The sequence below is a fragment of the Anolis sagrei genome, chromosome 1, assembly GCF_037176765.1.
Source record: "Anolis sagrei isolate rAnoSag1 chromosome 1, rAnoSag1.mat, whole genome shotgun sequence".
NCBI lineage: Eukaryota > Metazoa > Chordata > Lepidosauria > Squamata > Dactyloidae > Anolis > Anolis sagrei.
The window spans coordinates 178,660,740-178,686,812 of record NC_090021.1 but is presented as its reverse complement, the minus strand read 5'-3'; the positions used below and the strand labels follow the sequence as shown (position 1 = coordinate 178,686,812).

At 38.7% G+C, this 26,073-nt stretch overlaps 2 protein-coding genes across 2 annotated transcripts in view; one reads left to right on the top strand and one right to left on the bottom strand.

The window, feature by feature from the left end:
* Positions 1 to 10,322, top strand: part of HSPE1 (heat shock protein family E (Hsp10) member 1) — a 36,508-nt gene extending 26,186 nt beyond the window's left edge. Inside the window, exons 2-8 of the mRNA XM_060781079.2 lie at positions 2,778 to 2,840; positions 3,353 to 3,453; positions 4,793 to 4,835; positions 5,023 to 5,109; positions 6,017 to 6,096; positions 6,301 to 6,412; positions 7,959 to 10,322. Of these exons, the coding sequence (XP_060637062.1) occupies positions 2,778 to 2,840; positions 3,353 to 3,453; positions 4,793 to 4,835; positions 5,023 to 5,109; positions 6,017 to 6,096; positions 6,301 to 6,412; positions 7,959 to 8,090 (618 nt within the window). The 3' untranslated portion in view covers positions 8,091 to 10,322. The remainder of the gene's footprint in view (positions 1 to 2,777; positions 2,841 to 3,352; positions 3,454 to 4,792; positions 4,836 to 5,022; positions 5,110 to 6,016; positions 6,097 to 6,300; positions 6,413 to 7,958) is intronic.
* Positions 10,323 to 12,367: 2,045 nt separating this feature from the next.
* The window catches only part of RFTN2 (raftlin family member 2), a 43,692-nt gene continuing 29,986 nt past the window's right edge, over positions 12,368 to 26,073 (bottom strand). The window contains exons 9-10 of the mRNA XM_060781057.2: positions 20,035 to 20,113; positions 12,368 to 12,707 (exon numbers count right to left, since the gene is read on the bottom strand). Coding sequence (XP_060637040.2) covers positions 12,441 to 12,707; positions 20,035 to 20,113 — 346 coding nt within the window. The 3' untranslated portion in view covers positions 12,368 to 12,440. The remainder of the gene's footprint in view (positions 12,708 to 20,034; positions 20,114 to 26,073) is intronic.

The window sequence follows — 26,073 nt, the reverse complement described above, 5'->3', positions numbered from 1 at the left end:
CCTACTTTGGACTTATTATGAGAGGACTCACTAGAAAAAAACAGAAAGGACTCACTAGAAAAGGCTTGGGAACATGGAAGGCTGTAGAAAAAGAGGAAAGCTGTATCCCAGGTGGATCAACTTCATCCAGGAAGTCACAGACCTGAGCCATAAAATCAAAATCAGTCTGTTAAGAACAATATACAGTGTGTCCCCACAATGTATACACCTTCAACAGCTAATGTGTGGTTATTTGAAGACTTAAGAAAATAAACATTGCAGTAATGAATTAATCGGAGTACAAATTGCGATTTGAGATGGAATTGGAGAATCCTTTAAAAATGATTGAACCAGAGTTTTAAAATTCCATCTTAAATTTTGTGTAAAGTGTACAAATTGTTATCGCTGCACAGCAATGTCTGCATGATTGAAGCTCTGAGTTGCAAACCTCAGATAAAAGTTTATATTGAAACGTCAGTGCATTGCTGTTGGAATCTTTAATCCTTGTAAGGGGTGCACACATTTTGGGAGGAAAATTAAAAAAAAAACAAATCAGAATTATCTGTGTGTGTGTGTACAGTATAAAAGGTCGATATTTAAATCAATCATGGGGAAAGCAAGCAAGGGCAATATGCTTTGAAGTACTCTAAATATGCCAGATCCCATCTTATTTTAAACTATAGCAAGGTCAGTGCTGTTAAATACCTGGATGGGGGATCACCAAAAATAACAGGTGCTGCCAGTTATGTTTCAAAGGAAAGAACTGGTAAACCCACCTCTGAGTATTCCTTTCCCAAGAATGCCCTATACAGTTCATGGGGTCCCTATAAGTTGAGAGGTGATTTGAAGGCACATACACATACCCACATATTTCAGGAGTAGAGTGAGATGTGGATGTGAAGAAGAACTGGTAGCTGACCTTTCTAACTTTGTGCCCTCAAAATATGTTATGAGGACTATTCGTATCACCCTTGGTTTGAGAAAGAGAGGATTGAAATGTTAAATGTTGAGATGTTGGATGCAAAGCAGAGGCTGGTGATGGTTCAGAACCAAGGTGCATTTAGAGTGCGGCTGTAGGATGAATGGCAATAGTGTTATGTATTTACAAAAGGAAGGGTGGAGTTGCAGGGTGGTGGCCAGTTTTATTGGTCTATCCTGTATTGTTCAGGTTTTGTGGCTTTACGGTTATTTATCTAATTGTTTCGGAGAAAAGTGATGTCATTGGAGTGAGATGGATACTGACAGTAAACCTGATTTCTGTAATAGGAGTGATGCCAAATTCTGTAACTTTTCAAAATATAATGAGAAGTTGAACATTTTCTCTCTCCCATTTCTGAATTTGCAATTCTGACATGCGTTGTTATTTCAAATTATTTATCTAATTGCTAAAACCATATAGATAGGTGCTTTCCTGTGTAAAAGATAGACTAGAAGACAGGCAGGTTATAGCTAGTTCTTTTTAATGGCTGCTCTATTGATCTGTATGTTTGCTCTTTTCTGCAACAGAATTTTTTTCGAGCTGAAAAGAATGATGAGTCATCCTCATAAGATAGCTTAGGAGATATACCTGCTGAGATAAAAAGGGTGTGGATGCATGTGCAGTTGTGTAATGTGCATGCATATATCCTTACAATTTTGATTACAAAACTATTTGAGCCTATTCTGTGATTGAACACACATTGTAAAATTTAGTGCAGACCATCAGTTTAAAGGTGGGCTGCTATTTGCTAAAGAAGTTTAATTATTCATGATGAAGTTATTAACATTTTTATTTAATCAGAAGTATTTCATACAGAGTCATCATGCATATCACAAAAAACTAGATGTTGGAAACTTACTTTGTTGCAGCCCTAAATCTTCTGTTTGGAAATATCCCTATTAATTTAACAAAACATATTCCTCTGTTCAAAATGTATAGGTTTGCATTGTACAAAACAATTCTGTGTATATATATTGCCAGGTAATTTCCTCTGGTATCTTGAGACTTTCTCCCAGATAAGTGTATATTTAGTCCAAAAGTACATGTAAATGTACATATAGGAATGTAGTGGAAGTTTTGTAGCTGCAAAGCCCTAGAATATGTTTCTCAGAATCAGCATAATGAACTTATTTTCTTGCCTCTTAGTAAAAAAAATAGAATAATATGGATAGCTGTCCAGCCTCTCCCTGCTGCCCCTTTGCTTGAAAATGTGTAGAGTAGGAAAACAAAAACTGTGACATCAATATAAATGAATGGATTGGAAGTTGCCTTATATCAAGTCAGACCATTAGCCCACATTGCCCACTATAATTGGCAGAAGTGCTCCACAGTTTCAGGCATTATTCTTTCCTATTTCTACCTGGAATCCTTGGTATTACTTGGAGATCTCCAGTCCAGGTATTATCAGGTGGCACACTGCTTTCATGGCCTAGCTTTGTAAGGTTATCAGTCTCTGATTCAGCATTCACTGCTATTACCGTTGTTTGTCTAGTACTGTGTTGGTGATAACTTCCATCACTAGGTTCCATATTCAACTAATATAGGTAACATAATTGAATAGAAATGGTAGGATTTGTGCTATCAGTCCAAGAGGCTTTTCATTTAAAAGGGGAACCCAATTCTAGCAGCTGGATGTTTCTGATACTTGAATGGGATGGAAACTGTCAAGTGACAGAGAATATGATATTGTCTTGCCCAGGATGCTTCTATAACTTTTAGTACAAAGGAGCTAAAGTAGTTTTATAGTAATTTATATTTTAAAGAGAGCTTTGTTTTCCTTCAGCTTGGTTGATTTAAGTCACTGTTTCTGTTTCCTTAGGACTTTTATAATTGGCCTGATGAATCATTTGAAGAAATGGACAGTACATTGGCAGTTCAACAGGTATGCTTCATTTAAGTTCACATGTGTTCTTCTGTTTTGTACATATTGATTTAGTAATTAGAAATATCTAGGATATGTCTGTATTAGTAGAGATTCAAATATATTTTACTTCTTGCGTGTATGCCGCTTGTATAATATGCCATAATTATCATATCAGAGAAATATTGGTGTCCCACACTGCACACTGTTTTAAATTTATATTTGTTTCATTGACTACAGGGTCATTGACTTCAGATCACAGAGTTAAAATTCTTTCTTTAGCAGGGGTGGGGAATGAGACTCACATTAAGAGTCATTTTCCATTTTGGAGTATTGGAAGCCAAGCATGAGACTGAACGATAATGTAACGGCTAAAGATATGGCATTGGAAAGTTTTGGTTGCAAATTTTATTGCTGGTCTAAAATGTAGCAGTGGGGGTGATGATGGTGATGGTGGGGGTGATGATGGTGATGAAGAGAATTTGTTGTTTTTATCCAGATAAAATATTAATGTTTAAACATTTTCTCTCTAGTATATCCAACAAAACATAAGAGCAGACTGCTCAAACATTGACAAGATTCTTGAACCTCCAGAAGGACAGGATGAAGGTGTTTGGAAATATGAACACTTAAGGTAACTATGTTCTGGATCTGAAAAAAGCAAGCAATTCATCATAAATTATTATGTTTATCATGTTGAGGAAAGAAATCATTTTTGTAAGAACACATATTTGGAAATTGCACATATTTAACTCTAGCACTCCCCAATAGTCCACACATATCCAGAAATTTGGATATGTGTTGTTAAGGAGGAAGGGATGTTAGGCAAAATATGCCCCACATTTGAATTTTTGATTTGAGTGTGTGTATGATCTCAATGGGATGGTAAAGATTTTTCTTTCCATTTCCCTTGCAGTTGTGATACCTTCCTCCTCATAGTCTCTTTTAAGGTTTGAGAGGTCTGGGTGAGCTGGACAGTTTTTATTGAATGCTACAAACTGCACAAATAATAATCAAAACTTGGTAGTAGAAATGTATTTTTCTGCCATCACCAAAGTCACTCTGCTGAAGTTCATTTTTAAATGACATACTGTATTATATTTAATATACAGTTGGATGATATAGAAACTACTATATTTTATCTCAGCTGCATGTGTTTGGGTATATATGTGCCCCAATTCTAAATGTTGGAATCAATGTGCTCTCAATCTCAGGATTAGGATTTTTGATAATGGTTGGCTTTCATTTCCTATATTGTAGTAAGGATTGCCCAAGTTAAAAGCCATTTTAACTTTTTTTCTTAAGGATGATTTCAGAGTTCAAGAGGCTTTACAAGAGGCCTTCAAGAGTGTTGACACATGTCAGTGCTGTTAAAGTTTGGGAGGCTATTGTTCTAGGTGTGTTTGCAAACTACATCTCCCTCCTTGTGCTATGTATTGCTAATTTTAGTAGAAAAATTTAAAAACCCAACCCTTTTTTGTTTTAAAGATTTGTTTGGTTTACTGTCCAGATTTGTTGGTGTGATTTGCTGCTAAATCTCATCAGCTTGACAGAAAGGTTGTGGCCTGACACACTGAAGTTGCCTCCCCTATGTAGTCTACGTGTAGATGGCTGCCATGTTCAGGGATATGCGTTACTGGGGTATAAATGCCTCATGTACATGAGAAAGCATGGGTGGTAAAATCTTCTAAAATATCATGCCTGCTTCGTGAAACACTTAATATGGATTATCATTGTTTGTAATCTCCATGCATAGAATATACATTTTACACAGGTTCCTAGAACTAATACACAAGTTACTTAAATCTTGTGAGCTTTCCTATAACATAGTGACATGCTTTATTGAAGAGTTTTTGAATTTTTGTATTATTATTAACCATTGTGATTACTTTGACTATTCCTGTATTAAATAATTGTAGGCATTTGTACCATCTTTAGTCTTTGTCTAACAACCTCTTCCTCTAAAATTTTAGGCAGTTCTGTCTTGAGCTTAATGGACTGGCAGTTAAACTTCAGGTAATACCTTTTGTGATATGTATGTTTTGACAATTGAGAATAAATTCTGTTCTTTGTTACAAACTTAATATTTTTCAGCTATTTGTTTTTGATTAACTATAGGGGTAAGTAGACAAAGAAAGCTATTTGAAGAAGACTACTTTTGCTCTTATGCTTACTGTTACATATTGTGCTTTTTTTTTTACAGACTGAATGTCATCCAGACACATGCACACAAATGACAGCAACAGAACAGTGGATTTTTCTTTGTGCAGCCCATAAAACTCCCAAAGAAGTAAGTAGGGGAACATGGAAAAGGGATACCACATTACTTACTCCTTATTGCTCTGTGACTCTTACTTTGACATATTTATTGTGTATAGAAAGAAATAAGCACGCCTTACTATCTACTTTCTATGTCTTGTCTCTGAGAGACTCTGTTCAGTGGCAAGTTCCTATGCACATTGAAGAATGTGTATAAGGCTTAACTCATGGTTGCATCTGCCTGAGTTATTGCACACATTTGAACTGAGTTCTTACTTCATCTCATGGCAGCATTGTGAAAAAGGTAGCATAGCAGTAATTTGACAGACTTGGTTTAATATAACTTTTGCCATCCTTGACCCTCATCTTGAAGATTCACATTGCTTGGGAAGAATTCTCTTGACTTTACTTGATGACATTAAAGTTAGTTTTTTTTGCCTGAAACAACATCAAAAGTAAATTTGTAAAAATGACTTATGAGACTTGAGCAACTGTGACTGAGAACTTTTGAAAAGCAATAGGACTATTTAGCTTTGAACATTCAGTGATAACACAGCAGTCCCTGGTTCTACAGATCTAGAACATTGGTTGTGTCCATCTTGCTAAAAACTATTGTTATTTAACTACATTCATATTGAGTATTGCTAGTCCAAGTTTGGCTTCTTTTGCCACAAGAGAAAGTTTAGTTCATATTGATCTATATTTCTTAGGAAATCAACAACACTTGCTTCCAAGTATGTTTGTTTAAAAGTTAGGTGTAAGTCAGCTGTGCGTGTTTGAAACCGTTTTTGTTCTGGAACTTGAAACTGATGTGCCATTTGAAATACAATATTCATATTTTACTTGGCTAAATCTACCATGTCAGTCAACAAGGAAAAGTATTGTTATATACAGTCCACTGTTCATAGTCTAATATCACTCTTGCTTTCTGTTTTTAGTGTCCTGCCATTGACTACACTAGACACACATTGGATGGAGCTGCATGTCTTCTGAATAGCAATAAATATTTTCCAAGCAGGTAAACCCCCAGTGAAATCTTCTTGGATTTTTCAGTATTTGTACTTGGTTCTCAAGGAATGCTTAGAGTGGTGAATCAATTCTCACTGTAAATGATTCTTGACATAACATTAATTACTGATGTTTCCTATTGTGCATGCATAAACATTTCACACGGTAACAATAAGTCAGGTCTGTCTGTAATGTTTACCTTTTGTCTTTTCAGAGTTAGCATAAAGGAATCGTCTGTAGCCAAACTAGGATCGGTTTGTCGTAGGATTTATAGAATATTTTCACATGCGTATTTTCATCACCGTCAAATATTTGATGAATATGAAGTAAGTACTCTGATACTATGGCTACAGTCCTGTGACTTCTTACCTGGAACCAAGATTCATTGAATTTAGTGGGATTTGCTGCTAAAATTATCCTGCAGCTTTTGAGATTGAGCATTACACTATGTAACAAAATTTGAAAAATGTACTGTTCCTGGTTTGAAAGTGTTATTTCCTGTTTAATTGTGTGGTACTTACTTTGAAAGCAGTTGTTATACTCCATAAACTTGGTTTTTGTGGCTGCTACAAACTGTTGAATTGGTTGAGAGACTAATGAGATACTCACTGAAAAACTATAGCAGAATATGTAGCGCAGTGGTTCTCAACCTGGGGTCCCCAGATGGTTTTGGCCTACAACTCCCAGAAATCCCAGCCAGTTTACCAGCTGTTAGGATTTCTGGGAGTTGAAGGCCAAAAACATCTGGGGACCCCAGGTTGAGAACCACTGGTGTAGCAGGATGTCCCACAAAAACAAAGTTTTTTCAGTTTAATAAACTTTTCCCATTTTTATGATAGAACCAAGTAGGAAATGACATTTGTAACCCAGGAACAAAAATCGTGTTACATGGTGTTATTAAACAGGGTGGATTTTACTTCTGAGTACAGATGTTTGGGATTGTTCTGTTAATGGGACATTGTAATTGAGATCATATTGCAGTTTATTTAGTTATTTACCATATTTATATCTACCTTTCTCAACCCTGGAGGAGACAACAGGCAGCAATTTGAAATTTGCAGTTGTCTGAATAGCATTCTTTGCTTTTATAAAACTGCGGTTTTGCCTCTAAAATCCACTTGTAAAATGATTTTTAGAGACATGGCTAGATCCTGTTCTTTGTCTCCACAAAATTAGAATTGGTTGAAGTCTAAAATATATGTGTACCTCATGTTATTTTTAATATGTATGGTATGGCACATGATATTTGTGCACTAATTACAACAAGAATATATATCACATGCTTGATTTATGAAGGTCTAAGAAAGGCAGTGGGACCTGAAGTTTGAAAGAAAATACTCCCTAACTGTGCTTGATGAAGTATGCCTTTACCTTGGGATAGTATAAATTTTCACTAGGCTGTTCATTAGCTTGGACATAAGTCATCCAGTGTGTTAATGTACTAAGTCTAAATCTGGTTACCAGTCCCAGTTTAGAGCTGACCTTTTGAATAAATGGGATTTAGTAAATGACTTACTATTTGGCAAACTAGCTGGAGTCAGCAATTGCATTTAGGCATGAGCAATTGTTTAGATAAGAAGGTGACAAAGGTCTCTAACTGTCTATATGTAATTCTGTGTCTAAAATGTTGCTACTAGTTTTTTGACATGCCCAGCTCTGCTAAAGTTCTTTGGGCTGCTTATCCATGCTTGCCTACCGTACTTTTTTGAGTCATAAGAGCAAATTATTGGGCATTCTGGTGGGTTACAGTATAGTGTACCACAATTTGTTTCTTACATAGAGAGCTCTATATAATTATAACTTAAAGTGATCCTGAATAACTTTGAATAATTGTGCATGTATTAATCTGTTCAATTCTCTCTGTGATCCTAGAATGAAACCTTTTTGTGTCACCGATTTACCAAGTTTGTGATGAAATACAACTTAATGTCCAAGGATAACCTGATCGTACCGATTTTAGAAGAGGAGGTACAGAATTCAGTTTCTGGGGAGAGTGAGGCATGATGAGTACCGTGGACTGAAACGAACACATAATTAACATTATGTACTGTATATACCATTTTAGAAACTTCAATCATGTATCTTTAGAGCTTTGTTTAGAATACTTTTTGTATGCTGTGTGCGTTGCCTCTTAATATGGGATATGGTTTAAGTTATTCATGAGCTGTATATTCTTCAATGTGGCACTCATGGTTTTTAAATACAATTAGAATTATCTGTTTATACTGCCTGTTAATAAAAGAATTTACAGTTCTGTAAAATTGCTGCTAAACAATCATTGGATCACAATCTTCAAACTTTGTCCAGTTTAAACCTAAAGCTTCTTGTACTAATGAAGTTGGAACTTTATGTTTATAAACTTGCAAATCCATTTAATTCTAGCTTTTGTTATATTTTGTAGAAAGCCCCATTATTTGAGTCTCCAGGTTTTGCTTTTGGGTGTGCGCATATAATGTAGTAAACTATGGTAGTATGTGTGTATCCAAATATTCATGATTACTGTATTAATACCAAAAGGATAATTTTTATTATGCTGCCATAATGTATTCTGGAGCTCTCTGTTTCTTTCTGGACTTGCCTTTCTGTATCAGTGGAGGCTTTCTTATGTATCACAACAGGTCATGTGTTCAGTCACTTCCAGGCAAAGATTCCCCTCCATATTTTTTGTATCTGTACTCCTCACTAATGGATAAAGACATTGTGCATTTCCTCTTGCCTACAGTTAAGTACTCTGTGGCTTATACCTTGTGCATATTTATAGTAATTGCTTACAGATTATACCTCGCATTAAACATTAATGTTACACTACAGCAGAGTGTGCCAAAATAATCTTGTAGCAAAAGGATTCCATTTACTAGAACCGTTGGATCTTAACTGTCTGTACTAGCTAGTTCCTACCTTTCTTCTATCCAAATAATATCAGTTTTTATGTTTCAGTAATTGAACACAACCCACACTTCCCCAAATCTAAATGTATGTTTGTTAAATAGAATTTTCAGGTTTGCATTAGAGCTAAGGTTCCACGAGGACTAATTAATGGAGTTTGAACTATTTTGAATGCTGTAGAACTAAATATTTTTTAAAAAAACAACTATGGAAGGCTTTGTTATGCTGGATGTATGTGAATGCAGATATCTACAAGCACTAGCACTGTTGTTAGATCAAACTGGATGAGATTTTAACTTTTGAAAGTTGGCATATGGTCCTGTCCTGTTGAAGACATAAACTGGGACTCCCTTTCCTTCAGAAATTGGCTTTTTTTATGTGGCCAAGCGAGCTTTATTTAATCTGCTTCATTTTGGCGGTTACTCATTTAAGTGGAATTGAAGCTGAAATTTATTACATAATTTTATTATTCATCATTTTATTTCAAAGTACACATTAGACCTGCCTTAATTGCAAAAAAATAAAACTAAACCGTGGCAAATTTGACTCATCTCATAGCAAGATTGATATAAAGGGAATCCAAAAATGAGACAGAAACAGGATCTTCAGTGGGTTTTGGCACAAGCCCCGCTGTAGTTGAAAGGCTGGTGGCACAGCTTTGGAGAACTGGGCTGGACATTCTTCAATGGGTTGACACAGTTCTTGCTTCTTATTGTGTATTTTAAAATGGTTTTGAAGGTTAACAGGGTCATGATATCAGAGGGGTTTTAGCAACAGCAGTTATGTCGTGATGCCTACATGTAAGTGAGGCCTACATTGGGCAACATCGATCTGAATGAAATCTCAAAGCTTTTGGCTGAGGAGTTTCATTTCGGGAGGTACCAGGATATATTCGGCAATGTTAGGGTTGACTGCTTGCTTCAGTCAGAATATGAATGGTGTCATATAGCATTTCTGTGAAATTGTGTGGTGTTTGAGGCTGCAAGAAAATCTTAACATGTTTCCTTGTACTAGTAGAGGCCTCTGAAACAGTTGTTCTTAAATAATTCCATTTATGCTGCACTGTAAACTTGACTTTATATGACAGAATTTAAGTCAATAACCTAAATAGGATACTGCTTCTAATGTTCCTTAATGCTGTTGACTCAAGTACCTCTGATAATGTGTGTGCACATGTGCCTGCCTGATACTATGGAACTGCGGTGAGAATTAAGTGAACTATTGACTTTGTATGGTAACTATATTGAAGGTTTTAACTTGCATTCTGCATTATAGGGAAACTGAGCTATGTTTGTCTTTGAATTACATTGTAAAAAGTAGAGGTTGCAATTAAATCTTTTTCTTTTTCCATACCAGTCTATTTTGCTAAATGGTTCTCATTTTGGATTTTTTTTTTAAAAAAATGGTACAAATCAGTTCTCCCTCTGCAATTCTTTAACCAAGAGAGGGACACTTAACCCTTCAGATTTGAGGAATATTAAAGATGAGCTGTTTTACTTGATGTAAATAATGTCTTTAACTACCCAAAATCATACAAAAGGTATCAGGATAGATGTGTGCATCATAAAGTAGGAGATCTGAACACTCATAAGACTTTATTGAAGTACAAGCTTGCCAAAATAGTCTTCCTACTCAATTGGGGAGGGGAGGGGGTTGAAGAAAATTAATCTGGATTTCCAAATAATTTATTCCTAATTAAGGCTATGCACAGCCATTAAACAACAAAAAAGGTTTTCTGATATAACATACTTTATCCATCCTATATTCTGGCTTATCTTCCATGTTCAGTACAGTATAAAGATGACTACACACCAAGAGCCAAAATATCTGTGAGAAATGACAGGAAAGGTATGCCTGTGCGTCAGCATAGAGCTTGGAGAATGGCCAATCAAGTCTGATTTATTTATTTTTTTGGATTTTCAAAATTATTTTCAACTGGTTGATATGAAGGGCCAACCGTATTGCAAACTGAAAACAAACAAACAGAAGTATTAAGCTTTTCATCTTTAGATTTAAATACAACAGTACTCAAATGTGCATTTTGAGCCGTTTTTTAATCTGTTTTTGATGTTTTTGTTAGTTTTATAACTGTTCAACAGTTGAGGTGTTTTTAAGGCCTTTGACTAATACAAACATAGAGTGAGTACAGTTTTGCCATTCTCTTTGTTTCTTTTTTATTTGTAAGTTTTTAAGTATCAGGTCGTGAACTAAAATGTAATCTTATTTGGGAATAATTTCCTTGAACGCAGTGGGATTTGCCCTTGTATAGGAAGAAATACATGCAAATATTTCTTCCTATATAAAGTGTGTGTATATCAGAATATAGCATGCTCAGTTATAAAACATTGATGCGGAATGGTTCTAGAAAACACATCTTAATAGTAGCAGCTATGGAAACCTTGATTATGCTTTCCTCCTTAAATCAGCAGAGTTGCTGTTGACACCAAACATCAGATGACAGAGCTGTAGCCAGTTTCCATGGTCAAGAATAGTAGGAACGTGAGGGTTTTTGAAACATGTGAGACCACTGAACTAATAATAGTAAGCTTGAAGAGGCCAATTGCCAAACCTGAGACAGAGCTATCATATTACATGCTAATATGCAGTGACATTTAAAAAAATGCAAATACCATTAAATAGAGAAAGGGTTGACAATGAACTGGAGCATTCATTAAGAGACATAGCTTTTTCTGTGGTGTTGAAGCACTCTTCTCTGCAAGTACCATTTGCACTGACAAAATGTATCACATAGGTTATATTCCTTGTGTGGTTACCCTGATCTCAAGAATTACCCCCATATCTGCTGAAACCATTTGCATTTTTAAAAGCAATCTGTACATGATATACAAGTTTACAGTTGACATTTTGAGTAACTTGAAGTCTCAGACAAGTCCATACGATTCACAGAAAGTGAATTTAAGGTACAGGCTGAAATTTGCTTATGCTCTTTAGACCCAAAGACAGAGAATGTGGCCTAACAGTTAAATGGCCTATGGCTTTAAAGTACCAATTTTATATTATTGAGTTCTGGACTAAAAGTACGGTGTAAGTTTAAAGTAGAGATCTGAGCATGATGCCTAATTCTTTATGTACAACTTTTATTTGTTCTTAAGCCTTAGGAAATTAAAAATAACCCATGAAAAACACTACTGTACAGGGTTAGTCAAAATGCATAGGCCAATAAGCCATTCAATTGAAGCCAACACCCCATCTGCAGTTATTTCCTGTCCAGTTGTTAAGGATGCCTGCTGAGATCATCATCAGTGGCTCATAGCCCTGTCCTAGGAACAATAAAATTGCAAACTCTTTGTTAGGCACTACGTAAATGGAGTCTCACTAGGAGTGTAAATGCTGAGTTGGTAAAGGAGAAGTACAAGCTTTTCCTAAACTGCCAATGCATATAAAAAGTGAATCTATTTTTTACATTTTGGAAATAATATATACAGGTCCCTCTAATCCAGTGCCTGGTCACATGCAAGTGACCTGAGTGACTCCATCTTCTTGGTCAAACTGCCCATCATCCAGTTCCTTCAGCATGTCATCGCTCCTGCTGAATCCAGGGAAGCTTCCATATTGGGCCGATCCATCCTTATCCCAGCACTGTGTAGGCGGTGACAGATGAAACTCATCTGTAGAGTGTAGGTTTTGTGCAGGTGGTGAAGTAGCAGTGTCTAATCCAACACTTCTGTTGGAAACTTTGCCTTTTTCTTCTCTCACTTGTCTGTTAGTTCTCCTCTGAAATACAAATGACACATTGAATTAGAACAAGCTCGCAGGGACAAGGACTTGATGAAACATGAGATAGGAGTTCAGCGGGAAGCATGAAGAGTTGAAGGTTTGTAGATTTTTCTGTCGGATCCTATGGGTTCATTGGCCTCCCTTGCACCAATAAGAGCGTTCATGTATATTGTGTGCAGCTACATTCTGATCCAAACCTGGCATGCCGTTTTTCTTCCTCGTCTTCTTAATTATGTGTGGCCAGCGCAGAACAGAGCCAAGTTCCCAGGAGACTGAAAAGCCTTTCAATGCTGAGTAAGTGAGCTGAAGGGGGACTCTGCCAAGGAATAACTTTGTACAGTACTCTTACATTGTCACAGAGATCAACAACTGATTCAACAAGCATTGAACCTGCATTCTAGCACAAGGGTACGTGCTCATTCCTTGTCTTTTAAATATGTCTCATTAAAGGAGAGCCAATCTAATGACCTTTGTGTGTTTTGAACTACAACTCCCACCAGACCCAGCCAGCATGGAGAGGATGATGACATTTCTGGCTCAAAAGATTGAGAGGGCATCCGATCAGATGAGGTTTGGCTTGAAATCCTATTTTTGTGCTAGAGAATTTGTCCTAAAAAATATGTATTCAGAATAACCCTATAAGGCCATTCTCAGTCAGGAATATGAATTAAACTGTCATTGATGGACATGTTTTAAGGCACTATATGCATACACATCCCTATTAGTAAGGAAATATTTTGCACTGCAATACAAGCCCTAGAGTTACGGTACTATGGGTTATCCTACTCTTTCTGTGAACATCAGAGTCCTGTGTTTCTTGATTATGTAGGTGAATTATTATTTGTCTCCTTTTTGCCCTAATAATGACATGTTATTTATGGCAGTCACTTGAAATAAATCTCTATTATAAAACCAAAGTTTTTTTTAAAAATGAGTCGCAAAATTTATTAGGGTCATTTCAACAAAATTTTACAATTAAATCCCACCTCCTTTTTGCCCCAATAATGACATATTATTTATAACAGCCAGTTAAGATTATTCTTAAAAGGGGTTTTTAAGGAGTTCCATAATTTGAAGGGGTCATTTTAAGGAAATCCGATTTGTTAAGGCCCTACCTCTTTCCGAAAAGGTGTTCAGGACAGCTCAAATGGATATAGTTCAAAAACTGCTGCATATGGATCCAAAGTGACTAATGCTTCAAACATGCCAGAGTGGGGCCATCTATGCCCATCTGTTTGACTTGTACAGACAATTAGATACAGAAGCATACGGTTTGGCTTTCTGAAGCCTCCTTTTTATTATAACTGAAAACCTCCAGAACCTGGATCAGTGTGTAGGAGGTATCAACCAGAAAGTACAGCTAGTTGATGTACCTCACCTACATGCTGCAAGGCCTGAAAATTGGCTATTACATCAGAGTTTTTCAATTAATGCAATTGCTTTGTACAGCCTTTTGAGTATGTAAGAAATCTTAATTGTTGACATCCAGTAAGTATATGCTTTTGATGCTCTGAAGGCCCAGTTCCAAAGCAGTGTGCTTGAATAACAAATAAAGGTACAGGGAAACACATAATGAGTATGAATTGGAGGTAGCAAGGCCACATCTTCCCTGTTTCGCAATGGAGCCTTCCTAGGTGCACCTTGGCAAGGGACAACTCCAGTGTGACATTATGGAACCCATGAGGTTTCCAGATTCTGTGCGGCTTCTATGGGGGGCCTCATCAGACGGGGCAATTTTACCCTCTTAGGACACTTCCACCCTGTCCTTGGATGTTTTCCCACAACACGGGAGCTTGCCCGTGTTGTGCTGGCTCCAATGGCACCAGCAGGGACCCTTGCCAGGAGGGCAACACTTCTCACATGTGATGTGGAAAGTATCACTGCAATGGAGAGACTCACAGGGCAACAGATTCGCCCTGCTGCCCTTTCTGTCCAGCGGCAAAGCGGGACACTTCACCCAGTCTTTTTGATGAGGTTGCAGGTAACCTGGAGTTAAGGCTGGTCCAACAAGCCCTGAACAGGGGGACTGATGCTTATGGAGACCCATGTAAGAGGAGGTAGGTTGGATTGGTCTTCTTCTCCTCCAACACTGCACTCTATTTAGTGTCACATAGCATTGAAATTCTGGCAAAGAAGCAACTAAAGCATCAGCAAATATGGAGATGATAAGACCTAAAGAGATATAAAAAAACCCAAAAACACCCATACAAGCTTTTGACTGTATGGATGGTTTTCTTTACATCTCCTTTGTAAAGACTGGACTGGCAAGAAGGTATCCAGAAACTTTTAAGGGGGAAAAAAAGGAGAAAACAAGAAAAATGGAACAAGACAGAAGGCCAAGAAGAAGGTTTAAGAAGTTAAGATTATGAGGTTTTAAATGGCGCTGTGGGTTAAATCGCTGAGCTGTTGAACTTGCTGACCAAAAGGTTGGCGGATCGAATCCAGGGAATGGGGTGAGCTCCTACTGTTGGACCCAGCTCCTGCCAACCTAGCAGTTTGAAAACATGCAAATGTGAGTAGATCAATAGGCACCTCTTCTGCAGGTCATGTTGGCCACATGATCTTTGAGCCATCGATGGACAACGCTGGCTATTCAGCTTAGAAATGGAGATGAGTACCAACCCTCAGAGTCGGACATGACTAGACTTAATGTCAAGGGAAACCTTTACTTTACTTAATAATATTTCTCTCTTTGATACAGAGGATATATCAAACTTTTCAAAACTTTAGTATTTTGAATAATGGGTTTTAGAGTAATAGAGACTGGATGTAACAATAAAATGCTATATAATACTTTCCCCTCTTGCCCTCTATACTACTTTCCTCTCCCTCAGTGATTTACTAGATATTTGTTAAGATTTAATTTACTAACGCTAATACAAGTACCCTACCCTTTCTCCTTTCCCCACCATACCCTTTGAAAATGTCTAATAAAAATAAGATTTCAAAAAGACAACTGTCCAGACAAGCTTATGGGCAAGAAGGCATCCAAAACCCAGACATTAGAGCAAGGCTGTAGGATTCTTTATAGATTCCCCAAGTGGACGGAAGCATGGGTTTTGTGGCCTCCCTTTCCAGAAGGCCTAACCCTAATCCCTTCAGCTGCTAATAGGCCAGCTGTTCCCCCTCCCTGTCCCACAAACTGGCTTTTGGGAAGGAGACTGGTGTCTAAGATGAAGAAGGCTCTTTGCTGTGCTCTCCCCTTTCTTGCGCTCACTGCTTTGAAGCTCGGCAAACTATCTGCCCTGTTAAGTTTTGGGGTTCTTATTTTTGTCTCCTTTACAAACAGGCACAGCCTTAAAAGAATTGGTAGATCACTCAATTTTTGCAGGGAAGGGGACAAAAGAGCCCTTTGAGAAAAAAACAGCTGAGGCTAGAGTGGGATCACAGATACTGTCTCTAAAATGCAAACTTAAAGAGAGATTAGAAATGGGAAGGCCTGGGGAAAAACAGAAAAATGCAGGGAAAGAAACCTGTGATTTGACACAGAATGAAAATGCATCACAAACATAAGGAGCACCAAGTACCCCTTCCACAGCCATCCCATTTAAAGGCCAAAGGTGTGAATGAATAAAAAGCTATTTTGTCCACCCACAAAAGGGCAACAGGAAGGTGGAAGGAAGCAGGCTCGTTGCCCTCAAATAGGCTAAAATATATTGGGCATAATGACAACTGCTCTTCAGTTCCTTTACTCTGAATCAGTGGAGCAATGCTGAATGACAGCCTCTCCAGGAACCAACACTCACAGGGCGGTCTCTGCTGAGACTTCAAATGGGCAACAGTTAAATAACAGCCGGCCAACAGAAAGGGAAAGATGGCACAAAAGCTCTGTGGAGCTTTGAATGTGCCAGTGCTTTTGGGAATATTTTGGCCTCAGGCCACGAAGAACCAGTTCAGCATGCGACTTAATAAATACATCAAGGAGAAGTGGCAAACATTTGGGGATATTTGAGAGATCCATATCCCTAGCTTGCAAGGACAGTATTAATAAAACAGTTCTTTACGAAAGATCCCTGTAGACCAGTGTTTCTCAACCTTCCTAATGCCACGACCCCTTAATACAGTTCCTTATGTTGTGGTGACCCCCCAAACATAAAATTATTTTCGTTGCTACTTCATAACTGTATGTTTTGCTACTGTTATCAATTGTAATGTAAATATCTGGTGTATTTTCATTGACTGAACCAAATTTGGCACAAATACCCAATACACCCGAGTCTGAATACTAGTGGGGTTGGGGGGGATTGCTTTTGTCATTTGGGAGATGTAATTGCTGGGATTTATAGTTCACCTACAATCAAAGAACATTCTGAACTCCACCAACAATGGAATTGAACCAAACTTAGCACTCAGAACTTCAATAGCCAACAGAAAAAAACTGTAAGGATTTGGTGGGCATTGACATTGAGTTTTGGAGTTGTAGTTCATCTACATCCAGAGAGTACTGTGGACTCAAACAAGGATGGATCAGGACCGAACTTGGAACAAATACTCAATATGTCCAAATGTGAACACTGATGGAGTTTGGGAGAAATAGACCTTGACATTTGGGAGTTGTAATTGCTTGGATTTATAGTTCACCTACAACCAAAGAGCATTCTGAACTTCATCAACAATGGAAATGAACCAAACTTGGCACACAGAACTCCCATGACCAACAGAAAATACTGGAAGGGTTTGGTGAGCACTGACCTTGAGTTTGGGAGTTGTAGTTCACCTACATCCAGAGAGCACTGTGGACTCAAACAATGATAGATCTGGCACAAATGTGAACACTGGTGGAGTTTGGGGGAAATAGACCTTGAACTTTGGAGTTGTAATTGCTGGGATTTATAGTTTGCCTACAATCAAAGAGCATTCTGAACCCCACTGACAGAACTGGGCCAAACTTCCCACACAGGACCCACATGACCGACAGAAAGTAATTGTGTTTTCTGATGGTCTTTGGTGACCCCTCCTGACACCCCCTCGTGACTCCCCCCAGGGGTCCTGACCCCAGGTTGAGAAATGCTGCTGTAGACTATGGAGGCAGACATTGCTTCTATATCACTTTGCAAAGCTTATCAAGGCACCCTGGAAAGGACGGTGTTAACAAAGCAGAGGCAGTCATTGCTCCCATGTCACCGCACCCATCTCAAGCAGCTGCATAATGGTCAGAGTGGTTTTTTGCTCAGATCATAATGCCAGGGAAATCCCTCAGCTGGCCCAAGGATCATCTGAGGTCAGCAACTGCACACAGCTTTTCTGAGCCTTTCATTTTTAATGTCTTTGTCATCCTGCGAAGAAACGGCTTAATAGTCTGATAGCGCATCCTAGCAGTTGCAATAACTCCACACAATATGCTCCTTATTGTGGAGAAAGGGAGGGGAGGGAGATGTCTGCTGCTGCGGTGATAATGAAGTCCTTTCTTTCCCAGCCAGAGACAGACAGAATTTGTCCAGTTGCCTTGGACTGCAGGGATACGTCCACATTTTTTTCCAGTGGTTTTGCAGAGCATCCAACTACAATGTTTTGGGGGAAAGCAGCGAGGAACAAACAAAAGAGTGCTTTGTCCGAAATATTTTAGGCCATAGAAGAAAACAGGAGAAAAGATACACAAGTCAGCCAAAGCTAGCTGAACCAAACACTCTTAACGTGGATACAGAGGCCCCTTGTATGTGCCAAAATAAACTTCTACTTGTACAAAGCTGCACTGCAGAATTCATCATTTTACTCTCCAAGTGTCATTCATTTTGCTCCATCATAAAACATTTGAGAAGGTCCCTTAGTTCTCAGGAGTGACTTTGGGGGGACATTTGCTGACATGGGAGAGAGAGGGGACTAAGAAAAACTCTGTTGTAAAGTTTCAGGCCTCTTCTGTGGTGTAAGGTGCCTTTAAGACGCAGCCACTTGTGAATACAGCTGCAGGGTATTTATACTGGAGGCAGTGTTTGAAAAGGTGCTTGTCATACAAGACTTGGGAGGTAACCTATCTAAAGCTTGGCAGTTCAAAGCCCGGGTTGGGGTGAGCACCCGACCTTCAGCCCAGCTTACTGTCTACCTAAGCAATTTGAAAACAGCGGTGAGTAGAGAAATTAGGCACAGCTTAAGCAGGGAGGTATTTTACGGCAGCATAAAGGAAATACCAGAAAATGCCGGAAATCAAAGGAAGGAGGAAGTCTGTGACCAAGGACTCTTTGTGGAGCGACAGCACCCCCTGTGGCCGGAATCGAAAACAACCTCCAGGATGCCGAAGTTGGGGAAAATGCCGACATAATACCTCTATCTGTTGAATGTTTGCTGTGTATTGTTCTGTGATCCACCTTGAGTCCCCTATAAACTAACTAATCTATCAAAACAAATACATTTTATACAAGTATTAAAAGCATGAGTACAATGATATAAATGATTTTTTATATTATCAAGGCAGATAATCCACATTCTCTGCTTTGAACTGGATTATATGAACTACATATAATCTAGTTCAAAGTCCCTTGTGAATTCAGCTGCAGTGTATTTATACTGGAGGAAGTGTTTATACTTGTCAGACAAGGCTTAGGACAGTTGTTCTCAACCTGGGGTCCCCAGATGTTTTTGGCCTACAACTCCCAGAAATCCTAGCCAGTTTACCAGCTGTTAGGATTTCTGGGAGTTGAAGGCCAAAAACATCTGGGGACCCTAGGTTGAGAACCACTTGCTTAGGAGGTAAGCTATGTATGATACGACTACCTTACAGGATACTGGACTGTTGTGAGTCTATCCACCAACGGTTCTACAACGAACATCACACTGCCATATATAATCCACATTCTCTGCTTTGAACTGGATTATATGAGTCTGCACTGCCATATAATCTAGTTCAAAGCCCCTTATGAATACAGCTGCAGTGTATTTATACTAGAGGCAGTGTTTGAAAAGGTGCATTTAAGACAAAGCTTAGGAGGTAACCCATGTATGGAATAAGCTACTACCTTACAAGATACTGAACTCTGTTGGGTTGTGAGTCTGTCCACCGACGGTTCTACAACAAACATCACACCTTCTATACTGCCATATAAAATCCAGATTATCTGCTTTGAACTAGATTATATGGCACTGTAGACTCATATAATCCAGTTCAAAGCAGATGAGGATTATTTGTTTTGATTATCTGGATTATATGGCAGTGTAGATCCAGCCTCGCTCAGCCATTTCTGGATCCCACCTAGCTTTTGCTCTGAATGCACTTTTTCGGACAGCTCTGCGCAATCATTAAGAAAACAATGGCGCAGCAATTGGCATGTTTCCATACCTGGCTGGATGTTTGTGTGTGTGTGCCCATAGCTAACAAGACGATGGTTCTTACCTCAGGTGTCTGAGCAGCTGGGCTCCACATGACAGGCCTTTGAAGGAAAACGACTTGCTTTGTGGCCAGGTTTCCTTCACTGAAATATTAAAGAGTTGCTTTTTTCAGAACATGTTTATGTTTACACATCTATCACACTTCTATTACATTGTTTGAAAAGGATAAGGCTGATTCCGAAGAACATTCTGGGGGTTGTGTCATATACATTACTCACAGAGAGTGACATCTTTAGACATGGCAAACTTCAGCCCTCCAAGTGTTCTGGACATCAACTCCCACAATTCCTAACAGCTGGTAAGTTGGCTGGGATTTCTGGGAGTTGAAGTCCACCTAGAGGGGCAACATTTGTCAATGCCTGATCTCTAATCATGCAGGGCACTAGCTATAGCACTGCTTCCCTACCTTGAATCACCAAATTTTGAATTGTAACTCCCAGAATCAGCCTGGCCATGCTCACCAGAGCTTTTGGGAACTGAAATCCAACAACATCTCGGGGACTTAATGAATGGAACCATTAGTCTATAGGGTTCCTACAGGCTCCTATTTGAATTAGCAAGGTAGTTGCAGTGACCAACCTCTAGACCTGGGGTCCACAAACTTTTTAAACAGAGGGCCAGGTCACAGTCTCTCAAACTATAATTTAAAAAACAAATAAATGAATTCCTATGCGCACTGCACATATCTTATTTGTAGTGCAAAACCCACTTAAAAACAATACAACAATTAAAATGAAGAACAATTTTAACAAATATAAACTTATTAGTATTTCAATAGGAAGTGTGGGCCAGCTTTTGGTTGATGAGATAAAATTGTTGTTGTTGTTGTTGTTGTTGTTGTTGTGTGCTTTCAAGTCGTTTCAGACTTAGGCTGACCCTGAGTGAGGGCCGGGTAAATAACCTTGGAGGGCCGTATCCGGCCTCCGGGCCTTAGTTTGAGGACCCCTGCTCTAGACTATTTACTGACCCTATGGGAAGTCCAGTGTAAATCAGTGGATCAGAATGCCCCATATCCACAGTAATATTTGTGAAAGTAGAATGAAGGGTATTCCACAATATTGAAACACCCACAGCTTGAAAGAGGTGAAACCTTTGTATTGAGTAGCTGACAAACCAACTCTCCCCACCTCCCTGAAAAGGTAATAATCAACATAATTTTGGTGTCCTAAAAATAACCTCATGGTCACCTCCAATTGCAAGCAGCCTACGTTGTGCTTCCAAATATTAGAAAACAGATATAAACTCAGGAAGAAAACAGCTTTTATGGCTTGTCACCATGACTTTTTATTTGTTTTACAGATGATGTAGTAAAAGAGGCTTTCTGTGAGGAGCACTTCAAATCTTTCAAGCATAGTTTGGTAGTTTGCAGCCTTCTACAGTCCCTGGGTGTTCCCAGACAAGGTATCTGGCTGCTCTATGTTAAACAATCCTTGGATGTCTGTACCAGATTCTTCCAGCCTTGCCTCTTAAGGGATATTAGGATTTAGGCTGAAAGTCATGATTTGTATTTTTCTGAATCCTGTTACATGTATGTCCAAGGGCTCTTCCACACAGAATATCAAGACTGATAATCCACAATATCTGCTTTGAACTGAGTTATCTGAGTCCACACTGCCATATAATAATAATAATAATAATAATGCCATCAAAGCCAAAATTGAAGTCAACGACAGATCCCTAGTGTAGACTCTGCAAGGAAGAAGACAAAATGATAGATCACATCCTCAGCTGCTTCAAGAAGATTGCACAGACAGACTACAAGCAAAGGCATAATACCATTACTCAGATGATTCATTGGAACTTGTGCCACAAATACCATCTGCCGGTGACAAAGAACTGGTGGGATCATAAGCCGGAAAAAGTTACAGAAAATGGATATGTCAAACTACTGAGACTTCTGAATTCAGATCCTACTGGGATCTGCATACATTATTTGCCGATACATCACAAAGTCCTAGACATGTCCGGCATGTGATCCAATACAACAGCCAGTATAGTGATCTTGTTTGTTGGGCTCTTCCAGACAGAACCTAGATCCCAGGATCTGATTCCAGGTTTTCTGCTTATCCCAGATTATTGAGGACTCATATAATCCAGTTTAAAGCACAAAACCTGGGATCAGAACCTGGGATATAGGGCCTGTCTGGAGGGGCCCTAATTGGAAAGCTATAGACACAACTTCAACAGTCAACTAGCCTTTTCAGCTTCCATGAAGATGCTTTTGTGGGATTAGGTGTAATTCCCCCCCCCCTTTTTTTTCTTATTTTTCCAGAGCATTACACCAAATCCCCCAAATGCATCCTGAACTTTGGGAGAACTGAAAGAGCAACTTGATGATTTCATCGGGAGCAGCTTCTCACAGGGGGAACTTTTTGAAAAAGTTTGGGTGTTGTGCATAGCTTATCCATGTGTCACAGCCACCATTGTTTCCTTCCTTGGATGTCACCCAATTCCTAGATTTGCTAAAGACGTGAACATCATATGTCATTCAATCACCATCCTAGGGCCTAGGAATCCCACTTATTTGGGCCATCTGCCAAATTCCCACAAGCTCTGTAGAATGAGGACACTATAGTTGCAAAATCTGGGGCAGGGGAAACAATCGGGATCGTGTCCTTTTAGACATCCACATGTATCATATTAATAGATGTCTTTTACCTAAGCAATGTTTTCATGAACACTTTACACATAGGAAAGGGCCTTGCGACGAATGTCAGGAAGTTTCTGTGTTAATGTTGATTTTTGTTTTCTGTTAGGTAAGTGTAGCAACGTATTTTTCAATAGTATTGCATAAGGAGAATTTAGTCCACTATATTTTAAATATTCCAGGCCCTTTAAATCTGATGAAGTTCAGCCTTAGGGGACACCAAATGATAACAAAGACAGACCCCTTCTACACAACTGTATACAGTCCAGTTTAGCTGCTTTGAACAGGATTATATGGCAGAGTAGACTCAGATAATCTAGTTCAAACTATGGTGGCGCAATGGGTTAAACCCTTGTGCCTGCTGAACTGAAGGTTGGCGGTTTGAATCTGCAAGATGGGGTGAGCTCCCATCTGTCAGCTCCAGCTTCCCATGCAGGGACATAAAAGAAGCCTTCCACAAGGATGGGCATACTCTAGGATGGCCAATTCTCTCACACCAGAAGCGACTTGCAGTTTCTCAACTTGCTTCCGACACAATTTTAAAAACCTGTATTTCCCCGATTCTAAGACGCCATTGTAAGATGCACACTAATTTTAGCACCACCAACAGAAAAAAAAAGGTCTTTTGTATATGGTATATTAAAGCATCTGTGATTCTCAGACGCACCCTGTTTTTAGAATGTTTATATGGGAGAAAAGTGTGCCTTAGAATAGAAGAATTACTGTAATTCTACCACTAATTTATCACAGCGTTTAAGGAAGAAAAAAGTGGCATCAAGGAAGTAGAACCTGTTAATGAAAATACCAACTGGTGTTCACTTCACATAGTGTATAAATAATAATGTTAGTAGTAATAAATAATAATATTACAGAAGCTTATTACACTGTGTAACATGATTTTTGTTCCTGGGTTATAAATGTCATTTCCTCATTGGTACTATCATAAAAAACATGGGGGAAATAGTAAACTGTAAAAGCTTTGTTTTGAAAAGTTTAAAATTGTATATTTTCATTAAGGGAAATTGCAAACTTTTGAATTTAAAGTAATGGATGGATAAAAAACAAAAATTAAGTTGGGTTGTTGTAGGTTTTTTCAGACTATATGGCCATGTTCTAGAGTCATTCTCTCCTGACGTTTCGCCTACATCTATGGTAAGCATTCTCAGAGGTTGTGAGGACCTCACTGAGGATGCTTGCCATAGATGCAGGCGAAACGTCAGGAGAGAATGCTTCTAGAACATGGCCATATAGCCCGAAAAAACCTACAACAACCCAGTGATTCCAGCCATGAAAGCCTTCGACAATACAAAAATTAAGTTTCTGGAGTATAACAACTACTTTCAAAGTAAGGACTGCATAATTAATCAGAAAATAACACTTTCAAACCAGGAACAGAATTTTTTTTTCATATTTTGTTACATAATGTTATTGATCACATATCCCTCCAGCAAGCATAATGTGACATTATTTCCTTATAATGATACTAATATTCTGCTCTGAAGAGAAAGCACAAATAATCTGAGGCTCTTTCTACACTACCATATAAAATCTAGATTTTCTGATTTGAACTGGATTATATGGCAATGTAGACTCATATAATCCAGTTCAAAGCAAAGGACGTGAATTATCTGCTTTGATAGTCTGGATTATATGGCAGTGTAGAAGTGGCCTCAGTTAAATTCATTAAAGTTCAACTCAGCCTGTTTTCCTTGGGATCCTGAGAAGGCATCTCAAGAGCCATAAGATGTCCTAAATGTCTCCTTCTGATAGAGAGATGTGACCTTGTATCGTTTGAATAATTCCATTTAGGAGAACAATTCCCAGAATCCATAAATGTTATAGGATTCTGGGATTTGTAGTTCACAAAAGTACCCTTTTCAAGTTTATTTATTTATTTCAAACATTTGTATCCCGCCCTTCTCAACCCCTCCCCGGGGGGGAGGGTGGACTCAGGGCAGCTTACATCCGGCACAATTTGATGCCATTACATATAAATAATACATACAGTAATGCATATAAAAACACAATAAATTGATTTTAAAATTAATTTTAAAATAAAAAGTACATTAATGAAAAGTGCAATAATACTGGCTACCTAGCCTTATGTAGAAACAAATTCAGCGAGCACAACACAATCAGAAGCCTGTCCATAGTCCATTTTCCGTAACATTATCATTATTACCACTGTCAATTATCTGCCAGCTACCCAAAGGCCTGGTCCCATAACCATGTTTTCAGTTTCCTCCTGAAGGTGAGGAGGGATGTTGTTGACCTGATTTCACTGGGGAGCGAGTTCCACTGGCGGGGGCCACCACTGAGAAGGCCCTCTCTCTCTCTCTCGTCCCCGCCAAGTGTGTTTGCGCCAAAGGCGGGGCCAAGAGCAGGGCCTCCCCAGAAGATCTTAAATTTCAAGGTGGAACGTAGAGGATAGGTAAGCTGGGCCAGAGCCATATAGGGCTTTGTAGGTCAAAACCAGCACTTTGAATTGTGTTTGGGATTGGACCGGCAGCCAGTGGAGCTGACATAACAGAGGGGTGCTCCTTTTATTTTTCTTCTTATAAGAGAAGACCACACTGGTATTCCCTAAGCATGTCAGTGTTTCTTTATACTAAAAATACTATTTTAAAACCAGGATGGAAAAACTATTTGGGGAACCCCTGCGGGGATCCGCACTCCATCTTCCAATGATATCTTTACCTTGTACAGAGACACTGTGACACACACCTCCTGTGCAGCATGTAATTTGGCTCTGAAGATGCGATATCGCACTGGGAAGCAAACAGGTCTCCTGCTTGCTAATTGAAGCAACCCAGTAGTTTCCTGACTCTCATACCAGATTCGATTAGGAAAGTCTGAAGAGGTTGTAAGAAGAGCGAGCGAAAGGGGAGCATCAAGCTGTATAGACATAAATCTCTTCCTGAAAATGGGGGCAGAGAGGGAAAAGGGGATGTACAAATCCTAGAAAACTCTCAGGAAACAAGTCATCTTCCTTCCCAACCTACTACATGCAGAGACAGAATAATAAAATAGTTTAAGCTATAGCTCAGCTCTGATTTTAAAAGGAGTGAAAGAATGCAGCGAGTACCAGATAGGAAGTAAGCAACTTCAACATGTCCGATACCCAGCCCTATTAAAATGCTGAACACGATCATGTCCAGGGGCTTAATTCACAATTGAATGGAGGGATGGTGGGATTTCCACTGAATTTCAATGAGGGAGGGAAAGTGCATTAAAAAGGAGCGGTATTATAGGTTACGTTTTTCTCACCCTTCCACTCCCATTTTCTCCTTTACCCAAAGAATATATGTAGGCTTTGATGAAATAACCAGAGAAGATACCACATTGCTGTGATTAATTAACTTTTTAGCATTGTCTCTGGACGTTTTATTTTTCTGA